This window comes from Penicillium taxi, assembly GCF_028828555.1.
Source record: "Penicillium taxi strain IBT 34144 chromosome Unknown utg000006l_segment0_segment0, whole genome shotgun sequence".
Lineage (NCBI taxonomy): Eukaryota > Fungi > Ascomycota > Eurotiomycetes > Eurotiales > Aspergillaceae > Penicillium > Penicillium taxi.
This window is the reverse complement of record NW_026643208.1, coordinates 811555-833649: the sequence shown is the minus strand read 5'-3', so window position 1 is coordinate 833649 and position 22095 is coordinate 811555. Positions and strand designations below refer to the sequence as shown.

Sequence of the window (22095 nt, the reverse complement as noted above, 5' to 3'; positions counted from 1 at the left end):
CAACAATACCAGAAGATTATTGGTCATTTAGCCCATTACTTGCTCTCATGCTATAAGCTTGGCATCCTAGTATATCAGGACCAAAGGAGCTGAAATGCCATGAACAAAGCAATAAACGCAATATTACTGGTCCTCCATCCATAGCCCAGCACATCAGAAATCGTGTGAGCAAAGAGAGGGAATAGTAGTGCAGTCAGACTGGGTATAAACTGTAAAACAGCCGCCGCTGCTCATCCGCCCTGGTTAAGCCTCTATGGCGTACGTTTAAATCGGCATACTGGTCATTTGCATTCCGAGTAAAGCAAAAAATATACCAACATTGACTACAGCCTAATAAGCACGGTAATAAGCGGCCTAGCTGTAGGGATTAAGTCTTAGTGACGCAATAGCTACTCCGGGAAAAGATGGATACTCTCTCTGTCAGCGCGAGATTTTTGTCGCTAACATCCATTAGCAATCCAGATAGCCAAGAACCAAATATTTCGCCTCAAAACTATAACGATATGATTTAAGCCCGCTAATCTCAAGCGGCTCATGATACTACTTAGTCTATAGGTTGGAGAACTTTAAGAGAATGGGATAAAGTAAAATATTAAACTTAAGCGTAGCTTGGTCAATATTGGCTAGCTGGTAAGATCTTACACTTCTGAATAGTGGCATGGTGATAAGGAAACACGTCTATGACGTAAATACTTACGGGATTAACTAGTTAGTGAAATGGGGGCAGCACGGTCAGAACGTGCAGGTCGATTCAGCTAGGAAAAACCAACCACAACCGCAAAGAAAAGCTCAGTGAGGGTAGGGAGTCAAAAAGTGAAGAGGTGTGTAAAGGTGTTCAATCTGTAACTATCACAACTTCTAGATAAATGGTACCAGATGGTTCAGCCGTCGCAGACCGCTTTCTCCTTCATACTGTATAGGGCTCCCCACTACATTAGTTATTCAGTTGTATTTATTTCTTACATAAAAATCACGTATTCACTATCATTGGTGGTTAAATTAAGCCGGAACGAGAAATAATTTTCCATTTGGGTAATCCTTTCCATTTGGCTCTCGTCTCATCGAGGGCCTGTACGGAGTAACAAAGCGTAATTTATGTAATGTATGTAAGGACCCGGCTACACCGTACTTTTGATAGAAACAACGTAGTTTGATACAAGGGTTATGCCTAAGCGAGGGTCAATAAGTCAGCCGATAGTGAACTAGTTATTGGGTTAGTAGATGCTTGATTTCTCAGCAAAGTGGAGAAAGATCTTCAATGACTCGTAATAGACCATTATTTCTTTTTCACTTCAACCTTTAACTACCCTATGCACATACCTGTGCACATACATGCTATACACGGATTGATGGTTAAATAATGAGAAAATAAGTCAGGAAGGGTTCAAAACCGCACTTCTAATCTTAATTTCCGACATCCATCATGCAGTCTTATCTGCAATATCGTCAATTTGGAAATGTCGCTCGAAAACGGCTAGTATCAACATCAAATTCCAGGCAGTATGGCCCATCACCCACTCTAGATGGACGCCAGAGTCCAGTGGGCAGATCGGAAGAAACCGAAGTTGGATCTCCGACAACAGAACAGAAATTCGACTCGGAAGCTCTAACTACGACTAACTCTCACGACCAGCCGGGTGAGTCTGCGGCTAAAAAGGAGATTGATTTATCAGATCAGCCTGATGGCCTTATTCTCGTTGATTGGGACGACGCGTATGATCCTCAGATGCCTAAGAACTACAGCTACTCTAAAAGACTTATGGCTACCATAAACGTTTCGCTTTTGGGATGGGTTGTTGGTGCTGCTTCTTCTATCAACTCAGGCGTTTCAGCTCAGACTGTAGAGGCCTACCACGTCAGCAATGTGGTAGGAGCCTTAGTGACTGGTAATCTCACCTGAAGCCGCTTTATTTCCATGGAACTAATGACTTTCTACAGGGCTCTACCTGCTCGGCTTCGCAGCTGGCTCACTCGTCAGTGGGCCGTTGTCTGAGATCCTTGGCCGCAACTTCGTGTACGTTGGCTCCCTGTCTCTATTTATGATATTTGTCATGGCCACAGCACTGGCACCAAACATCGGTGCCCAACTAGCATTCCGCTTCTTGACTGGCGTCTTCGGCTGCCCGCCACTAACATGTGCCGGAGGCACAATAGCCGATCTATGGAATCCACTCGAGAAAACGCTCTACTTCCCAATGTATTCCGTCATCTCATTCGGTGGCCCTGTGCTAGGTCCAGTCGTCGCAAGTTACATTGGCCAAACTGGTGGTCTGTCCTGGCGCTGGACGTCCTGGCTCATCCTCATCGTATCCGGCGCAGTTCTCATCTTACTACTCCTATTCCAACCAGAGACATACTCGCCGCTCCTCCTAAAATGGAAGGGTCAACAATTTCGCAAAATTACCGGTGACTCAAGATACCGCTCGGAAATGGACACTGAGAAAATCGCCCTGTTCCACCGTATTGGCGGCGCGATGAAGCGCCAGATAATGATCACAATACACGAGCCTATCATTTTGCTCATCTCGCTGTACATGACTATCTTATACATCGTTCTATTCACTTTTTTCGACGGCTACACCTTCATCTTTAGGGACACGTATGGCATGTCTCAGGGTCTGACAAATATCATCTGGGTCGCTATGTTCGTCGGCATAGTCCTAGCCACACTAGTCATAATACCAAACTACTACATCACGAAGAAGAAATTCACTCAAGCAGCAATGGAAGCCAAAGGCGCCGACCCGGCAACTGACTCCCACGCCCTCGACGGCGTACACACAGCACCCGAGATCAGACTTTTGTTTGCCATGATCGGCGCGCCATTCATTCCAATAAGTCTCTTCTGGATGGGCTGGACAGACTACGCCTCTATATCAGTGTGGTCGCCCATCGTTGCATCGATGTGTTTTGGCTTCGGAACTATTTGCATCTTTATCAGCTCTTACATGTACGTTATTGACTCTTATGAGATCTATGCTGCTTCTGCGCTTGGTTTCATGACTGTGTCTCGGTATTGCGCTGCTGGTATCATGGCTATTGTTGGCATTCCATTTTATCAGAATGTTGGTGTTCATTACACTTTGACTATTCTGGGATGTATCAGTGCTGTTATGGTTCCTGTGCCGTATGTTTTCTATAAATATGGCCCTGTTATTCGGAGATGGAGTCGATATGCTATGACTGAGGATGTCAAGGTCTGAGGTTTTTATAGACGTTTGATGTCTTTATAAACGGGTTCCAATGTTGTTTGGATAGACTTATGGGTATAGCCAGGACTGGTGCTTGCTTGTATCTAGATACATTAGATGCCTTGGAAAAAACTGAGTACTTTCGCTTTCAAAGTTTATCTTCACTTTCAATTTTGCTTTACTTCACTTTTGGAAGTGAGAATGAGGTTAATATGACTATGGATCACGCTCAGATCATCTGGCATGTGTTCACGGAACAACCTGGATATTTAACTCATCCTTCCCTCACATAGAGCTACCTAGATATGATATCTCTTTTCTTACTTCAACACTACCTATCATCCAACAGGCGCTTCATGCTTCAGAAGCTACTTAACTCGCCAACCTTTCAGACTTGGTTGAAACTTGCTGCATGAGTTGAATATTCCACCGCGAGGATCTACTAAAATGGATCAAGTCAACTACCTGTACTGCTGTAATGTATTATATGGAGGTTTTATGAGGGTATGTCACAATAATGTGCGGTATGAATCCACAAATTTAATTTGTTCATAACAAATACTATCTTTGCCCTCCCAAAACACTAGAAGCATTCACGCTATTCTATTTCCATTTAGTTTTCTCATATAAGTCGCCAGGTAGTGACATCACATCCATCATATAATAATCTTCATATTCTATCATTATATGATCATTTTCTCGATGAGCTTCCTAATTAATGGAGTAAAGTGGATTGGCATGAAGCAGAGTCCCACTCCGCCCCGCTCCGCTCACTTTCGGCTCCACTCTGAGTACCCACCTCAATGACTTATGTAAACAAGCTGCTCGACCTTCCTTCACCTACTACTCCTTTTTCCACGGTTCATGTCAAAGCCTTGCTCTACAACCTAAACTATCTACCTTGCTAGGAAAAATTAAAGTTCACCTACTGCTAGGCCTTCTTTTAAGACGCCAGGTGAGCGGAGATCAGCAAAGCTTGCATTAACACATCGGGCTTATCTAATTTATACACACGACAGACATTTTTTCTGAACTAACACAAGACGAGCCCATTATAAAGAGCCTCGTTGGCGCGTCTAGCGTTTTATCCAGGATGTCGCATCCCACATTCCCTCGTGAAACAGAGTAGTGGACACAGCATGAAAATGAATTGGGCGATCTCGGGGAAAAGGGAATAAAAGCTGGAAAACAAGCTATCAGAAACGAGGTGGCGAAGTTGATAAAACTCTAATGTTACATCAATGCTAAGAAATAGAGCTTGTGGACAAGAGAGATGAGCTGGCAAAGGTGCGAATTGACATTCATGAATCAGACCAATACCGACTTATGATCATCATTGAGCTATACATTCATACCTATGTATGGTATTTACGATATAAGCTCCAGGGTTGTACTGCATCAATTCCGAGGTCGTCGAATTACGAATAACATCACAAAATAGGCATAAAATTTGACATTGCTGTCTGTAACCTTTAGATATGTACTAATCGTCCAAAAGACTCGTCACCATATCCAGAGACCAGAAAAACCAAGAAAAAAAATACAATCAAATCATAGACAAAAAGAAATAAGGAGAAACGGAGGGACAGATCAAGTGGAAATTCCATCATATAAAGACAATCGTCAACGAATGAGATAATAGAATCAATATAGAAATCAAAGTCAAAATCAACAGAGAAACCAAGGAAAAGGTATAGAGCTGGGTTGGGTATAGAGAGCACGAGGAATTCTGCACTGAAGCAAATCAGATAGAAGTCAAGGTTAAAAGGGCAGGATATAGAGGAAAGGATATCGGCCGGCATATCCAAAATTTAGTGTCAAGAATATAAGCCAAGTCTGGCCATTTCGTGAAAAAGATTGAAAGCGCATGGGGGGATTCAAGATTCTCCTAGGTCTTTGTTTTTTTATTTGCTCCTTCTACAGGGGCCCCGCTGTCTGGGCTTTTGCGCTTTTTATCTTCGTCATCGCGCGCAAAACTCAGTCCACTCTGTACCGCTGGTGTTGGGAAGGTGAGAGGACTAGGCAGCAAGCTGGAGTCTGGGCCGGACCGGCCAAAACCCCACTCGGGGAAGAAACTAGATGGTGATGGAAGGAGAGCATCTGATACAAATCGGCTTGGGAGCCCAGATATGGGAGTCTCGATGTTGGTAGAGTTACTGCCGCTGTTTGAAATGCCATTATTGCCATACGAATTTGTCGGTGGTTGTGGACGGGCGAAGGGATTTGGTGGTCCTTGCGCGCCAGCGCTCAAGATCGCACCGGCAGATGGTGAAGGGGGTGGCAGAACCACGCCAGTTGTAGGATTGTTACTGTCCTTAGCAGGTGTTGCGGTTTTGTTTCCAGCAGAGTCCCGAGAAGACGATTCAGCCGTCGCGCTACCATGGTCTGAGTTTTCACTAGGAATCTGGACTTTGAGTTGCGGTCGTTTTGACGGGGGTAGGCCACTGTTAGTTCGGGATAGTTTCGGGTCTGGCGTTGATTTAGAGCGGGGAGGTTCTTTCACCGCGGTGATCGCTGTTCGACTCGGTGAGTCTTCACGCACTGCTTCCTGCTTCACGACATTTTTTCCGCGAGGTGATTCGTACACTGGTGCACCTGCACCAAAATGACGGGCTAGTACAGAGCCGCGGTCATCGATCGGAGTGAAAATACTACGCGACTTTGACAGAGCCTTGGGCTGCGGAGGCGATTGGCTAGTTTCTACCTTTAAAAGACCAGAAGAGTGATCTGAATTTTGTGAAATAGGGGGTGGGCGCTCCTGCTGTTGAGGTTCTGGCACAAACGTTGGAGGCATTGAGCCCCGGCCCTGATTTGCATACGCTTGTTGGACCTGTTGTACGGTAGCATGCGATACAGGAGGCATTCCCATCTGTTGCGGATGTTGCTGCTGCTGCTGTTGCTGTTGCTGTTGCGTTTGCGCATGTTGATGAGGATGGGGTTGATTGGGATGTTGAAAGTGCGGTGGACCTGGCATTCCTGGAGGCAACCCGTGAGGATGATGCATCCCCTGAGGCGGCGGTCCTTGTCCTGGATGGGCGTAGTATGGTCCTGGGCGCGGCTGATTCATGGGATGAACATTGGGGTTGTACATTGATGGATTTGGCATGTACGCGAAACCATTCTGGGGTATATGAGGCGGCGGCGGAGTGGCATGTTGATGCGGACCAAGGTTAGAACTCGCCCGGCGGATATGATTTCTTGAGGACGGGCGCGAAAGGCTCTGCTGAGGGGTACCATGGCGCGTTATCGGTATACCATTTGAAATGGGAGGAGAAGCAGAAGGATGATTAACGTGCTGGAAACCACCAGGCTGTTGCATATGAGGCGGAACGGCGGGATGGGAATGTTGTGAATGTTGCGCTTGCAATTCCTCGGGTCCCGGGGTCATGTCATCCTCGTCGTCGTCGTCGTCGCGCTTTCCAGTGAAATCATCTGGGCCTTTATGTTCATGAGGGGGGCCAAACTGCGGGCGATCAATTAGCATCCACTTGACCAGCAGCAGAGAGGCGCAACAAACATATTGGTAGCGACCAAGAGCCTCATGCATATCACAGGAAGAATACTCATATAACTTTTTATTATGACCGAAGATAATCACCGCGACATCGACTGAACACAACACGGCCAATTCATGCGCCTTCTTAAACAAACCTCCCTTTCGTTTCAAAAATGTGCTGCGCGGTGAGACATGTTAAGTATTTGGCCAGATGATGAGGTAAGTTTCAACTTACACCGAGCGATTCCGATCATCTTTGATCGCTTTGATTTCAATCTTTCGGCGACCCATTTTGAACGGTCACGGACGTAACGAGCGACTAAACTTGGGGATTCTTTTTTTTCGTGGATCTAGCGCAATAGTCTTGAAAGACCGATTACTCGGACTCGGACTCAGACTCGAGTCCTATAAGTACGGGTAAAAACTTGACAGAACGTTTGCTCTGAATGTCGCGCGATCAGGGACGGATCAGGGTGAGAAGCCAAGAAGGGGAAGTAGAGAGAGAGAGAGAGAGAGAGAGAGAGAAGAGACAAAATGGAAGAATCAAGTCCTACAAAAAAAGGAAAGCAAAGGGTGACAAAGAATAGGGCAACATGAATCAGCGGATAAACCGATAGTGGAAGCTGATTGATGATGCAGAAAAGGTTGATTCTAAAGATAGAATCACGAGGGAGAAAAGAGGGACGGTGTTGATGAGTAAGCTGTGGCCTAAGGCGGCTACTTCTATTTATAGATCATTAAACTGCATACACTTACATAATACCATTGGCTGATCTATGCACTCTTATGTTGGCATACAAAGTAGATGCTTATTTATGCATACTCAATAATAGAGACACATCACAGTATACTCATCCATTCTGCATCCTTATCTTCCATTTCTGTAAGGAGTTATCGGTTTACACTTGCCATTTCTAATACTATTGCATATTTACCTACCTGCACTCCGCAAGTAGACCTGAAACACAACCCCTATTCATCTATACTCCGGAATCATCCATTATTTTCCATTCTCATGGGCATTTAACTATTAATATATTCATATACGTTAACATTAACAATTTTACATAGTTAAGGTTCTGACTAGTAAAGTGAAATACTCTACTAAGGTTGGCGGATAAGTCTGAACTATCATTATTATCGATCATCCACAACAGTTGTCTCCACCTTGATCAATCCAGTTCAAATGATAGGTAACCACCATACTCTATTGATATAATTCAACAAACCCCTCTATCCATGGATTATTTAAAAGACTTGAGCCTAAACCTTCGATATCGGATGAAAGTCAATTGGACGATGATAGGGTATCATTTTATTCTCCAAAGCACCCACCACATTCTGCCCATTCCTATGTATCGCTTATATGATCAGTTTCGTATACACAGGTCCAATTCCTTTCTCATTACAATCTCTTTTCTTTTGCTTTTTATTCTATTTCAGCATTTCATAGGTTCAAAGTAATTGTCCAGATCCTAGTGGGCGGTCGTGGTTTTAGTGTAAGTTACCCGGACTTTTTACCCCTGAACATCGTGACTTTAGAAAGGTTTTGCTTTTTTGTTTCTTCTCACTTCAAACGTTTTCTGTTTCTATCTCTCTCCCTCTCTCTGTTCCCTCCTTCCTTCTTCTGGTCTAATCTTCTCTTCTTTTTGTCATTTTACTCTTCAACTCTATGAATTGACCTCTCCGTCAGCACAGACTCCACAATCTAGACCAGGGGTCCCTTTCTTATCTTTTTTTTTTTTGCCCTGAGTCTGTTTCGGGCTGCAGGACACCCGGCCTGGTTCACTTTTAATCTTGATCGCCTCTCTCTCTTCTTTTTTTTCCCAGTCGTTTAATCTATCTGTTGGTCTCCTGCACTCTAGCCCAGGGCGCAATCATCGCTAATCATGGATTTGTTGACGTATAGACGGAAGCCTGATACCCAACCACCTCCCAAAACCACCCGAGTGCGCTTCAGCGCGTGTTCGGATACCCATCCCACGGTTGAATCGACGCCATCCTGCAAACTCTGCCAAAAAATGTCGTTCATTTCGCGCGTCTTTCGGGGTAAAGACGCCAGTTCCACCAAGAAGCATACAAAACCAGCCAACGCGAATCCGATACCTGCTAAGCCCAAGTGGACCGATGCCTGGCTGAGAACAGAGGTCGCACCTGAGGAGGTTCAAGATCTGATTCGTGGTTGTGCACAAGAATTGAAAGGCAGAGGTGGGTTAAGATTCCTATCTCAACCATGTGGCGGTGTTACCCACGCGCATACTTCGGATCGCTGATCATTCGTCTTAATTTAGCTCTGGACGCCCCCTTCCTGCTCCTTCCTTTCCGCCCGAGTTCCGATCCTAGTGCGGCCCGCACGTTCATCCGCAACTACTTTAATCAGTCTTTCGATAAGGGCTCCCCAGTCAATGGAGATTTCCTGATGCAGGAGCTGCGGCTCAATGAGCCTATGGTGAGTAGGGCTCCACAAACGCGACACGATATGATGCTAATATCACATTTAGGTTCTGTGCAGTGTGATGAAGTGGTGCTGGAGCAGATTACCTGGGGGTGTCGTAACCTGGGAGGCATATGAGTTGTTCAAGGTTGGCGAATCAGGTATGTGCCAGCAAGAGTTGAACTTTTGGGGAATTTAGTGAACTGAGACAATTGACATAGACTCCGATCTCGCTCGCGACGCCTTCTCCACCTTTATCCCCATCAGTGTCGACTCAGACGCTCGCAGCAAGATTATTTTTGACTTCTTCGACCTGCTCGCCGCAATCGCAGCACATGGCAAATCCAACGGGCTGGGAGGCCGTAAGCTCTCGAGATATGCGGGATGGTGGGCGTTCGAACACCATGACACTGGCAATGGCTTTGAGGCCTCATATAGAAATTGGGAAGCGTAAGGGACTCCCTGCTCTTGGTCATTAATTTAGATAACTAACTTTATGATAACAGCGCTGCCGATGCCACAAGCCACTTGTTCTTCGCTTATTTGCGATCGCTTTCGCCCGATGTCCCACGCGGTGTTACAGGCATTTCCTCGCTCCCACTCTCGCTTCAAACCCTCGTGGAGGGAACCGAGTACCCTCCGGAGACCCCGACTCTGCTTCAGGTTACAACGACTAAAGTTGTCATGATTGTTGATACAGTATCCCCTACACCTTTTGCTTTGCTACGCCGCGCAAAGAATTTCGAATATCGCGATGAACATTGGCACTTACAAGAATTTGCCGAATATGAAGACCCCATCCAGGCACTCACTGACGAATGTCAGCGAGTTTTGAAATGTATTTCGTCCGCGAATGAGTCAAGCGTGTCAACTACAAAGCACTCTGTCGGTTTGAAGGATGCATCCTGGTCTCGCTTCGAGGATATTGGATTTAGTGCTTCCATTGAGTCGGATGGAGAGGATGACAAAATCAATTCCAACACCTCTCTGAAGGCTACCTCTGCGGGTGGTTTGAGCTCTGTGCCTCTATCACGCAACGGTCACTTGGGACGTCCCACAACTCCGTCCTGGGCCGATTTTATGTCTTCTGGCTTCTCCGATGAGAGAAACCCAAAATACTCCAGTCCTATGCTACTGCCACCAGACAAGGTTTTACCTCCAATCGTTTCTTACCAGCGCGGCCAGAGTTCCCAGTCGCACAAGCGTAATATGATAGACAGCGAGACAGCGCTTGAGCCAGCTGAGCTGGCTAGCATCAACACTTTGGATCTGGATGACTCCTTCTGGTGGGTCTGGATCACCAGTCTATCTGCGGATGAGCCTGCAGCGCGCAAGGCAGTATTTGGTCGGTGCACTCTGGTGGAGACTGTGATCCGCCAAACAAAATGGTTGGTTCTTGAGGAACAGATCAAGGGTGCTGCTCCTGAGCCCGAGGCCGGAGCCCATATTGTTGAAAAGAAGCACTTCTTCAGCTTCGGTTCACGCAAGGCAAAGATTAACCGAAGCAAATCGACAGCCCGCAAGGCATCCTCCATTGGAGAGACTTATCAGCGCTCTGATAACCCGGGTCCTCAAAGCAAGGTTAGCATTGGCGCTGACCAGCACAAGCGCATTCAACAGGCTGCCGCTGCTCTCCAGCAGAAGCATCGTGAGCAGGAAGCGGAGGCTAACCAATCCAACGCCAATCTCGACGACGAGACTTTCTCCACCAAGACTAACTCGGTCATGACGCTTCAGCCGGGTATCGTGAACGAGGCCTCCTCGGCCATGAAGTGGGCCAGGAATTACGATAAAGATGCAATCCGTGCCGCTTATCTCGATAATAGCCAGCTAGGAACTCGTGGCATTACCGAGTCCATGAACAATGATTCGACCGTTACTGCCACAGCGGCACAAGGTCCCAGTTCCCCTGTTGCTCAGCCGCAATCTCCCAGCTCATCCAAGACCGGACCTCCACCAATTTTGAAGGATGCCTCTGCAGCACCATTGCCGCCCTCTCCTTCACCAGTCAATGAGCAGGCTGAAGAAACCAAGGAGAACGCTAAGACTGCCAAGACTGTTGTCATTGAGACACCCCCTTTGCTGGAGCCTCATCCATCAGAAGATTCACAAAAGAAGTTGAAAAAGAAAAATGGCAACGCCGGATTTAAGAGCATGTTCAGTAGTACAAAGAAGAAGGGTGGTGACCAGCCTCCCATGAAGAGCACTGGTGCTGGGGAAACATCGGTAGCAGCTGCCCGTGCTGCTCTCGAAGCCAAGGCCAATGCTGCCCAGGGGCCTGGCGCGCCCAAGCCCGTGTTGAGAAAGAATGTACCCATCAGTGCGACACCAGTTGCAACCGGGGCTACTTCTCCTTCCCCAGAGAAGCCTTCCACTCCCAAGGATGAGGTGATACCTGCGGCTGTACCCCGGATGCGAGTGCAGCGGGTTGGCAACGGCAGTCCTCCTCAAACCCGCCATGCCATTGATAGTGATGCGCTATCCCGTGTCGATACTGACGAGCGTGCCGCTGCCGATCACGAGTTCTCCAAGTTCGACCAGGGACCACTGGACGATCAACCTGCCTTTGTCCCTGAGGATGACGACTTGACCCCTGTTCCCGAAGACGAGTCCCCCCAACCCAGCCGAAGTAACGGCCATACTGCCACCCAGGGCCGGTGGGCACAGATTCGCAAAAATGCTGCCGAGCGAGCGGCTGACGAGTCGGCGCCAAGGTTAAGCCAGTCTGAACGCACAGACGATGGTGAAACCAGCGGCGAAGAGAGTGAGTTCATTAGTTCTCCCAACCCAGTTCATCTGACTTGAGCCTGCATTACTGACTATTTTTTTTTTTAGCAATTGAGTCACGAGTAGCCCGTATCAAGGCACGCGTTGCTGAACTCACTGGCGACATGGAGGCAGCACGCTAAAAAAATCAGTTCAATTGTGTCAAACATTCACTTACCACTTCATCTTCTATCATACCCATATCCTCAAGACGGATGCAAATCCCTTCCATATCTACTCATAATATCGATCAGACGAGCTCTATTCTTCGTGTTTGCTAGTTGAGCCCTCTTTCGAACCTTCCCAGCAACGGGGAACTGACGAATACTGCGAAACGAAATGAATTATGGACCACATTTGATTATTCTTGTTATGCGTCGCCTTAGCAACTGATATCCTGTTTATTCTTCTCTTCGAAGCCATTTTATTACCCTTATATCGTTATTATATTCTTTCCGATTTCAATTTCGTCTGCTTTTGATATTGCCCTATTCCCCTTTTGCTATTGAGTTTCAAGCCGGCACTTGCCAACCCTACAATTTGCTTTGTTCCGACTAGTTAAGTAGATTCAATCCGAAAATATTTATCGAAAAGGCCAAGCAATGATAGATTCAAAACCTATGAAGTGCTACCGAACTTAGATCTAACCACCTCGTAACCTGTAAAGTTCAAAATATTAATCATAATCTTTAATTTTAGAACGTTTCTCAAGTGAACTATTGTATATACAATCCAGTCTACCTAGGTAGACACTTAAAGACCCAAAGCCTTAAGAATAGCCTCGCCAACACCAGTAGCCGAAGCAGGGTTTTGGCCAGTAATCAAAGGCGCACCAGACCCAGCAGCCTTGGCAACAACAACCTTAGCACCCCAGGGCTCAGCAGCCTTAACATACTTGCCACCTGTAAGCTTCTGCAGCTCAGTCTCCAGCATGAAAGGCATATATTGCGAAAGGTTCATCTGGTCCTCTTCCAAGTTCGAGAATCCAGTTGCCTCGGCACCGGACAGGATTGACTCGCCGGAGGAAGCCTTGGCCTTGAGGAAGACGCAGGGCCCGTGGCAGACGGCTGCGACTGGCTTCTTTGCGTTGGCGAAGGTTTCGATTAGGGCGATGGAGGTTGTGTCATTGACGAGGTCGAACATGGCTGAAAGGGTCTAGGGTTAGCATTGTGTTGGAGTTTTTAGGTAGGTTGGAACATTGATACGTACGTCCGTGACCACCGACGTAGAAAATGGCATCGAACTCGTCGGCGCGCTTGGCGACTTCGGAGAGCTTCTCGGTCTTCTTCCACAAATCTGTTTGCTCCTTCAGGAAGGATACTGAGACTGGATCAGCCTCGGTAGCTGCTACTGAGGAAGGGTCGAGAGGAGATTCGCCACCCTTTGGCGAGGCGATGGTGAGCTCGGTCTTCTTGTGGAGGACCTCCCAGGGGTGAGCGAATTCAGGCTGTGAATTAGAGGTTAGCGTCGACTCAATTGCCATGCTATTCCCCCTGCATAGGGTAGGATCTATAGCTCCGGGTTAAATTGCGGGGTGCATACCAAGTACCATCCAGTGGGACCATGGCCAGGCATGGTGTCATGGGAAGTGAGAACGACAAGAACCTTGGGAGCCATTGTGAATGATTAATATTATTGAGTATAGGAATTTTGAGTATAGGAATTGAAATTGAAGGTGGAGGTGAGGGCAGCTTTCTACTTTGTATATTTTGGAGTTTGAGTGATTGAATCATTATTCCGTCACTCTGGGGCTGCCCCACTATCCTTCCCTTCCAATCACGGCTTTTTTCATATTTACGGGCTTGTCAGCACGGCTTTAACGGCATTAAACTACAGGGCTGACATTCCAGAAGCTTCATCTTCACTGTGGATAGAGTGGGCTGCTTGAACACTGGTGCAAACTTAGTTATGTCTCATTTTATCAATCTAAGGAGCGGCATTCTTTAGTGGAGCACTGAGGTACCTGAATCGTCACGGAGTCCCGGAGTTCATATTCTGGAATAATAAACAATATTCCTAATTTGGTACAGAATCAATTGACAATTCCATTGCATGACAAATGCCTAGGATTAAATGGTTAGATCATGTCATATGGTGGCTAGATACCTTGGACTCCATAGAATGTTCTACATACGAGCCCGGGAAGCCCGCCCAAACAGCCTTTTTGTATAATACTTGAGATGTATCTCTTTGGTCGTGATGGAGGTCAATTATTTTCTCTGTTTGAAGCTTTTGCTTTTCAAACAGGAAGAGAAATAGAGAGAACCATAATCTTGAGAGGATACAGAGGCAAGTATTCTGAAAATTTTATAACTAACAGGTTCGGAAAGCAAAGGCTCAGGCAAACTCTCAGGCAAACTCCAAGGCAATTTCGAACGTGTTGAGGCTGAAAGGCCTACAAGGCTATATTGGGTCATTTCCATGTCATACGGCAGTCTCTGGGAAAGAAGGATATAAATACTACCTTGGTAGATAACAAATACTAAGCCTGTTTTGGATTAGCTACTGTGTGGTAGGCCGCGTAACTTCTATTTTACCAAGGCGCTAATTTGCGCAGCTACTGCCAGACGAGGGGTAGGTAGGGTTGAGGCTGAGATATACAGATATCATCAGCGCCTATATTTTGTTGGGCATTCATACATTGGTGTGAGGCAAGCGGGGGACAACATTGGAAGCTTCCAAGGTTATATAAAAGGGCGAATAAATCGCGAAATGACAGCTCTTCATTCAAGACGAGCTACTCTTAAGAAAACTCAGGCATCGTCCTTGCCACTGCTCTCAGTACATTATGGAAAATTCCGATTACTTCCTCCGTTTCCCGGCTTTTAAAAGGTCCCCTACGATGTCTGTAAACTCCGAATTCGGTCTCCTCGCACGTCAAATGAATTGGAAAAGAGATTCTAAAAAATATAAGCGGGAAAGATCACTTTTCCTTGCTTCCGAATTCGACATTCATTACGGTTCCGATGCTACGAAGTTAGAAAACTGGCAGGCACTATGTATAGAGCTGGATATCTGTCATTCAATCGGAAGCATTTCCAATTGCCGGAAGGTATTGAATCTAGTGGCTCGCATCCCGTCAAATTTCTGCGCTTCACAACACTAACTACAAAAGGCACTTGCCAAAGTACACGTCAATTTAGTTGACTTAGTTGACTCCCGGCGAACTGGCAAAACAATCGAGCATTTCCCGGGTGTCGCGGCGCTTCGAAAATATACTAGGGAAACAGACAAGATATTCCCTAGATCAGCTGCAAAAGCAGATGGGTTTCTTAAGGCTTTACTACGTGTGATATACTAGGTAATCATCGGCTTTTGAACAGACCGCTAGGGCGGCGAGGTGCGAATTATATGACATACCACGGTGAATATACCCATAGTGAACCGCGGACACTGGTATGTGGTACGCCGTCAATATCAGATTTGATTTTACAATATAGTAGACTTCGAAACAAGATTACTCCATAGAAACTCACGCTTTGTTTCTCGGCCTGTACTTGTGCCATGAACCATTCTATATTTAGCTAAAGCGTGATAATAAGACAATAATTATAGATGGGCACCACTGCGTGCCCAGGTGCAGAAGCTCCGGAACGTTTGTGAACTTCTAAGGTTAGGACTAATACTGTAGATCCTCGGAGTTTTAGATGGAAATATAGCTATCACCAAATTGGATCCTCTCAAAATTTGCATCTTAGATTCCATGGGTACAGTGGTCTCTGTTTCTCTCCTGTGCCGCTTTTTTGCTTAAGTGGGTCGTCATCTCTCCAGGTTCATGCGTCCGAGTGGATGATCTGTTGTTGGACGGTCCCAAACAGGGCTTGGCACAGTATAAGGAACTACTTTGTAGGAGTAGAACTCAAACTCCAACATAAATCCCTGTTTCCCAGTTCCCAGCCAGCTCCAGTTGGGATCAGCTCTTACCTAGCTCAATATACTCTTGCTTTGCCCCACATGCCGTCTGAACTACCTTCGTCATATTTATGTTTTTGGGGAAAGATTTGCAGGCGATATGCAAGTCTAGTGATGATTGCAGCGCCACTCGGTTATTACAATGTCAATTAAAATTACTACACTTCATAAACCTAGGAATACCTAGGATTTTATATATACACATAGAAGGTAGAACCCTTGAAAATGCTGAATATAAAAGCATTTGAGAGCCTCCAGCCGAAAAAAGGAAAAGGATAAAAAGGGCACAAAACGCTCTATTTCCATGCCGATCACTTCACTTCATATACCATACGCATTTCATCTTTCACACGTGACCCCAGAACCTCCCAACTCACGGAACATACTTAAGCCGCCTCGTTGCCTCAGCCGCAACAAGTGCACTGATAGCACCGATGAACAGACAAACAGCGATAGCATTAGGCTTGTCTTTATCAAGATTCATCCACTGCGTATCCGACGGCTCTCCACCCTCTTTAGCCGGCTGAGCACCAGGCTCAAGAATGCTGAAGACAATCCAGCTAATGAACGTGCCGACAAACTGCGGAAGAGTTGTGTATACGTTCAGCACACCGAGGTAGATACCTGCTAGTTCACCCGTAGATGGGATGTTTGAGGCCTGGGCCTCTTCGTCCGTATCGCTGTCGGAGTCACGGTGGTGAAGCCGTAGAACCTCTAGTTCCGAATCAGCCGCAACGCTGCTACTATTGCGCATGCTAGCTGACGTGATCATTGTTACCCCGGACCTCGTTGATGAAGCGGGTATGCCGACGCCATTGCTGGCCGCGTTGATCATGGTTAGTTTGTTGATTTCTACGCCCATGAAAGCGAAGGGTGCCCAGCCGCTTATTGCCCATGGTATACCGCAGATAGCAACGAGGGACGTTGCGAAAGCGCGCGAGTGAGCGAGTGGTGCGAAGACCATTGTTGCTGCGAACATAATCTGCGCTATGAACCATGCTGTGTGAAGGTCTGGGCGGACGGATTCGAGTTTCTTTTGGATTCTGGCTATGCTGGCCATGCCGCGTGGTGGGCGGGGCGTGAAACGTGTTCGCTTTGTGTCGGGGGTTTGCACGCAAAAGGGGAGGAGCACGGAGCTGAAGAATGTTATGGAAGAAAATACTACTAGCGATAGACTGCCCACGCGGCCTACTTCGCCTAGCATGTCGGTTGATTTTGTTGCTTGGTCTTTTGGTACTTCGTATCTGAAGTAGGTCTCACTCACCCAGGTTGTACTGTAGAAGAGGAACGGGAACCAGCCTGGTTTGAGTTAGCAATGTTACTTCAATGAGAGATGGTGGTTCGTACCGATCCATGCCCAGAACTGCGCCCAGCAAATTGCCTGGATGCGCGGCGGTAGCTCCATGGTGGTTTTGTACAGCTGTGTGATGACTTGAATCGCACCTGCGTGGCCATCAGAGTCCCTATCGATGACGTTAATTTGTATCTAGAGTTGACTCAAGTTTCGTACACATACCTCGCCGAGATCAAAACTCGCTCTTTCACGCTGTATGAAGTGACTGATACTGCAGCAATTAGAGAAATTGCCGCGATGACTGTCATTTGCTTGAATTGCGTGTCGCCAAAAAGGCTACCAAAGATACTGACGGTGTCGATCGAGCCAACAGCATAACTAATCAACTGACCGATAGCACACATTCTACCAGCTATTGCGGTATTAGTATATGATCACAAGAAAAAAAAAAAGAAAAATAAAGAACATACCCCAAGCAGATCCAGATTGCTGCTGAGTTATTGGCAATGTGTCCACGATCAGACTGCGACAGCAGGCTTGCACTGTACATAATATGTGAGTAATCCCATATTGAAACTACACAGGCCTATACGTACCAACATTGATCGAGAAATCGACAGCATAGATACTGGAAACTGCCAGCGCAATCGTGACATTCTTAGCCTAGAATAAGAAGAAGTTAGTATCAAGTATACGAGCGAGAGTATTCTCCAGCGTTACCTTCTCAGGGTCCTTGACGAACATGCTAACAATCTCAGCCGTCCATCCCAGCACAACCAGACAAAAGCCCACAACAAAAGAACCAAAAATCATAAATGGTCTCCTTCGACCCCATTTTGACCGTGATCGATCAGCAATGACGCCAATCAAGGGCTGGATAATCAGACCAGATAAGGGCCCAGCAATCCACACGAGCGAAGTTTTCGATTTCGTTAAGCCGAGTTGGAGAAGGTAGGGTGTACAATCTGCCACGAGTTAGTTACAAGCTTATAGGTATATTTCCAATTCATCATGGCATATAGATAACTCACAAGTCATCTCAGTACCCCAAGTAAACCTATCACAAAACAAAACAAAGTCAGCCTGAACCAATGCGCCACCTCTATTCTCTTGTTCTCTTTCTTTCTCCATGCGCAGATTTTTACGCACTGTAATCCAACAAGACTAAACGTCAACAGCGCCATGCGCGTTGCCTCCGACCGTCCCTTGATAGAGGGTGTGCCCGCCCATCGTGCAGCCTGCGGCATCTTTCTTAAGCGCGTACTCGCATGCACTCCACGTCCTCCACTCAATCACCGGCTGAATCGTGTGTACAGGATTGGAGATTCGGTAGGACACGTGCGCAGTTGTAGGATGCGCGGCTAGTCAACACTGCGCCGAGGGATCCTGGGATTGCGATTCGGATCGCGGCTCGTTTTAAAGGGGATATTCGTGAGATGGTGATGAGCTGGAGTGATATTTGCAACCTTCGCGGGGTGTATCTGAGATTTCTATTAAGTATGGGGTGACTGGGAGATTGAAGGGGGGTTGAAATCGGGAAGTCGGGAAATCGGGATCGGAATTGGGGTCGTAAGTCGCGTTTGTTGTGCCGGATAGCTTCTTTTCTTTTTTTTTTTTTTTTTTTTTTTTTTGCGAAGATGAGAGCGAGGTTTGAGTATGATTCCCGTACTTGGAAGAAGGGGATAAATGCTAGGTTTCCAGCTGGGTGTATAGCTGGATCAATGGAGGAAATAAATTGATAGTCTAATAATGTTCTATATCAAGACTCGGTTTGAGCCAAGTCTGAGCTTGCGGGCCGCTAATGCTAATCAACTACAAACTACAAGATGTAAGAAGACACGCTACGAAACAACGAAGATTGTGGCAGATTAAGAGCGAGAAATAGAATTTAAGATTAAAACGAAGGGGTAATTTTGAAGTAAGGAACAGGAGGTAGTAGAGCCATCCTTTAGGTAATGTTCTACTGTAGTACGGGGAACCTGGTATTCTATATGTATCCGTACTACAGTCTATAACAATGGCGTTGCTTCTATACTCGCTAATACAGCAGTCTACAATTATCAAAGCCAATAGTAAGGTTCATTACCCCGAAAATACACGATTCCACCTGCATGCAAAAAGAAAAAAAAAAAAAAAAAAGGCAAAGAACAGTTAAAGCCAACAGGCTCTTCAAGACATGCAAGATGTTCGCGTAAAACGGTCTTTCATTTCTCAGCCACGTCTAGCATCATGAGCTGAGAGTTCCTATTGCGCCACTTCAGTCAGCCCAGCCAACAGAAGTGAAACAAAAATAATCGTAGATTTTGGTCGCCATCATATCTCGCCCATATCGTCGTAAACAACTTGAAAATACTACTAACCATCTACAGACGGTTGGGAGTGGTGTTGGTAACCGGCCACTGGTAGCCAGCGGCGTCACTGAACTTGTAACCGTAGGAGGAGGTGAAGTCGTCAAGAACAGCGGGGCCACGAGAACCTAAGGAAGGTTAGCAAGATTTTCAACGGGAAATTGTATTAAAGATAACTCACCGTAGGGGTATTCCATGGGGATAATCTCCTTGTTGTCATCCAGGTAGTGCAGGAGAGGGGTGAACATGCGCCAGCTAGCGTCCAACTCATCGTCACGCACGAAGTTGGAGTGGTCGCCCTTGAGGGAGTCCAGAATCAGGGACTCGTAAGCCTCGGGGATCTTGAGGTCAGAGAAGCGACGGCGGTAAGTCAAGTCCAGCTCGGTCACCACTGTCTGCATGGACAGACCCGGCAGCTTGGAGTTCATCTTAATGTAGACAGACTCGTTGGGCTGGACTCGGATGACAAGCTCGTTACGGGGGATGTCCTTGAAGATACCGGAGGTGACGTCCTTGAACTGGATACGGACCTCGGTCTTCTGCTCGTTCAGGGCTGTGAAAGAAGTGAGTTAGAATCATATCAATTGAAAAGAGAAAATGGCTGTAGATACCTTTACCGGCCTTCAGGATGAAGGGAACACCATCCCATCGCTCGTTCTTAATGTAGGCAACCAGGGCGCAGAAGGTAGGGCAACGCGATCCCTTGGGCACAGTGTCATCCTCGAGGTAACCGGGCTTGCTGCCGTCGAGAGAGCGTCCATACTGTCCAATGATCACGTTCTTGGGCTCAATGGGGTCCATAGCACGCAGAACACGGACCTTCTCGTCACGAATATCCTCGGCGGAGAAAGAAATGGGGCGCTCCATGGCGAGCAAGGTCAGCACCTGCAACAAGTCTGAGCCAAATGTTAGTCCAAAATAATTTCAAAAAGTAGTCAGGGTACATACGGTTCTGCATGACATCACGGATGATACCGAACTCGTCGAAGTAGCCTCCACGACCCTCGGTACCAAAGGGCTCCTTAAATGTGATCTGCAACAAGATATCAGAATCCAATCGATCAATAACATTTTTCCACGACATACCTGGACGTTATCGATGTGGTGACGGTTCCATGTGGCGTTGAAGAACTCGTTGCCGAACCGCAGGATGAGGATATTCTTGACCATCTCCTTACCGAGATAATGGTCGATACGGAAAATCTCCTCCTCCTTCCAGTTGGGCTCCAGAGCCTTCTGCAGGGCGCGCGAACTCGGGAGATCCTTACCGAAGGGCTTCTCAACCTATTTCAGTGGGGGGTGGAATATTAGTACTGATTCAACAAGCTCGTAACAAGACAAAAAAAGCTCAAAACTCACAATAATACGAGCGAGACCGTTCTTGGGGTAGCAGTTGCGCTTCAATTGCTCAGAGACAGTAGTGAAGACACTGGGGGGCAGTGCCATGTAGAACACGCGGTTCTGCTCCTTACGACCTCCCTCGACCTCCTCGATGTGCTTGTTGAGGGCAATGAACGAATCATCTTGGTCGTATTGGCCAGAGACGTAGGTGCAGTGGCTACAGAATTCATCTAATTGTTCCTCAATTTCCTTTGTCGGGAGCTTAATATGGGAGCGCACGCGCTTCAAGAACTCATCGTGGTCCATTTTCGTCCGTGCATACCCGACGATGTGAATGTCCTTGGGGAGGAACTTGTTGCGGAACTAGATCTGGCATTAGCTTGAAGTCGGTTAGTTGTTCAGGTGAGCATATCACGTACGAGGCCGAAAAGTGCGGGGAACTATTTTCGAGCATGTTAGCAGGCGTAGCACCAGAATAAGCTGGAGTCGGGGAGCACAAACAGTCTTCTTTTTTGCGAGATCCCCGGAGGCACCAAGCACCACGATGACAGTGTCATCCTTCAATTCGATGGTGCTGCGTTGAGAAGCCATTGTTAGTTGAGGAACAGAGGTTTGAGAGCGGGAAAATTGAGATGGATGGTGCCAACGGAGGGGTTGAAATAAGTGGTTCGAGGCAAAAAAACGATTCAATGCTGACAACAAGATGGAGGTGTGTAAAAGTGTGAAAAAGGGATTGGTAGGGTTCGGAAGAAGATCAAGGTATGCGCTTGGTCAAATTGGCGGATTGGGAACAGGTTGAGGTTCAATAGAGGGCTGTTCCGTTGCCGGAGGGAAGAAAGGGAGGTGATGTCAGAGATAAAACGTAGTCATTTTTACTCACCCAGCACTTTGGCGATCATCGGACTTGGAGATTATGCTGGTCATTCTTGCGAGACTATATGAATATAGAGAACTGGAGAGGAGAGTTGGGGAGAAAAAAAAATTAGAAGAGATGGGGGAACCAGATGACTATAATAGGTTCCGGAAGGCTTTTAACGGAAGTAGATTTCGCAGCTTCTGGTGGGGCTGTCCTGGAGGGGTTTAACTGGGTAATTTATGTTTTATAACTTCATGTTATTTACCTGACTTTTTTTTTAGCTCGAACTGGATTTTACCGCTTTTTAGAAGATATGATATCAAGGATCTAGGCCTGAAATTATCCGCTCCTTGAGTATATAGCATATACACCCCAAACTATAACTATCTACAATTCACTCTTTCTTCCTATTTCATCTTGAGACTGCCTTCTCTTACCTTCTATGATACCATGTGGA

At 46.7% G+C, this 22095-nt stretch overlaps 6 protein-coding genes across 6 annotated transcripts; 2 read left to right on the top strand and 4 right to left on the bottom strand.

Annotated features, from left to right (window-relative positions):
* Positions 1-1423: 1423 nt before the first annotated feature.
* On the top strand, positions 1424-3203 carry N7495_009426 (MFS transporter; the record flags this gene model as incomplete). The annotated part of the gene is made up of 2 exons (XM_057212077.1): positions 1424-1886; positions 1939-3203. 2 exons carry the CDS (start codon positions 1424-1426, stop codon positions 3201-3203), a joined length of 1728 nt encoding a protein of 575 aa, XP_057058940.1.
* A 1876-nt stretch (positions 3204-5079) lies between these two features.
* On the bottom strand, positions 5080-6978 carry rlmA (SRF-type transcription factor RlmA; the record flags this gene model as incomplete). Its single annotated transcript, XM_057212076.1, has 2 exons — positions 5080-6865; positions 6923-6978. 2 exons carry the CDS (start codon positions 6976-6978, stop codon positions 5080-5082), a joined length of 1842 nt encoding a protein of 613 aa, XP_057058939.1.
* Positions 6979-8708: 1730 nt separating this feature from the next.
* N7495_009424 (DUF1708 domain-containing protein) lies at positions 8709-12030 on the top strand (the record flags this gene model as incomplete). Its single annotated transcript, XM_057212075.1, has 6 exons — positions 8709-8895; positions 8979-9136; positions 9189-9282; positions 9343-9571; positions 9628-11885; positions 11957-12030. The coding sequence occupies 6 exons, from the start codon at positions 8709-8711 to the stop codon at positions 12028-12030; spliced, it is 3000 nt and encodes a 999-aa protein (XP_057058938.1).
* Positions 12031-12640: 610 nt separating this feature from the next.
* Positions 12641-13504, bottom strand: N7495_009423 (ThiJ/PfpI family protein; the record flags this gene model as incomplete). The annotated part of the gene is made up of 3 exons (XM_057212074.1): positions 12641-13032; positions 13097-13334; positions 13430-13504. 3 exons carry the CDS (start codon positions 13502-13504, stop codon positions 12641-12643), a joined length of 705 nt encoding a protein of 234 aa, XP_057058937.1.
* A 2668-nt stretch (positions 13505-16172) lies between these two features.
* N7495_009422 (putative sucrose transporter) lies at positions 16173-18340 on the bottom strand (the record flags this gene model as incomplete). Its single annotated transcript, XM_057212073.1, has 8 exons — positions 16173-17098; positions 17147-17262; positions 17316-17505; positions 17564-17635; positions 17690-17756; positions 17814-18058; positions 18125-18150; positions 18243-18340. 8 exons carry the CDS (start codon positions 18338-18340, stop codon positions 16173-16175), a joined length of 1740 nt encoding a protein of 579 aa, XP_057058936.1.
* A 1116-nt stretch (positions 18341-19456) lies between these two features.
* N7495_009421 (glucose-6-phosphate dehydrogenase) lies at positions 19457-21373 on the bottom strand (the record flags this gene model as incomplete). Its single annotated transcript, XM_057212072.1, has 8 exons — positions 19457-19569; positions 19623-19994; positions 20053-20337; positions 20390-20474; positions 20528-20725; positions 20801-21145; positions 21202-21222; positions 21284-21373. 8 exons carry the CDS (start codon positions 21371-21373, stop codon positions 19457-19459), a joined length of 1509 nt encoding a protein of 502 aa, XP_057058935.1.
* Between the last annotated feature and the right edge of the window lie 722 nt (positions 21374-22095).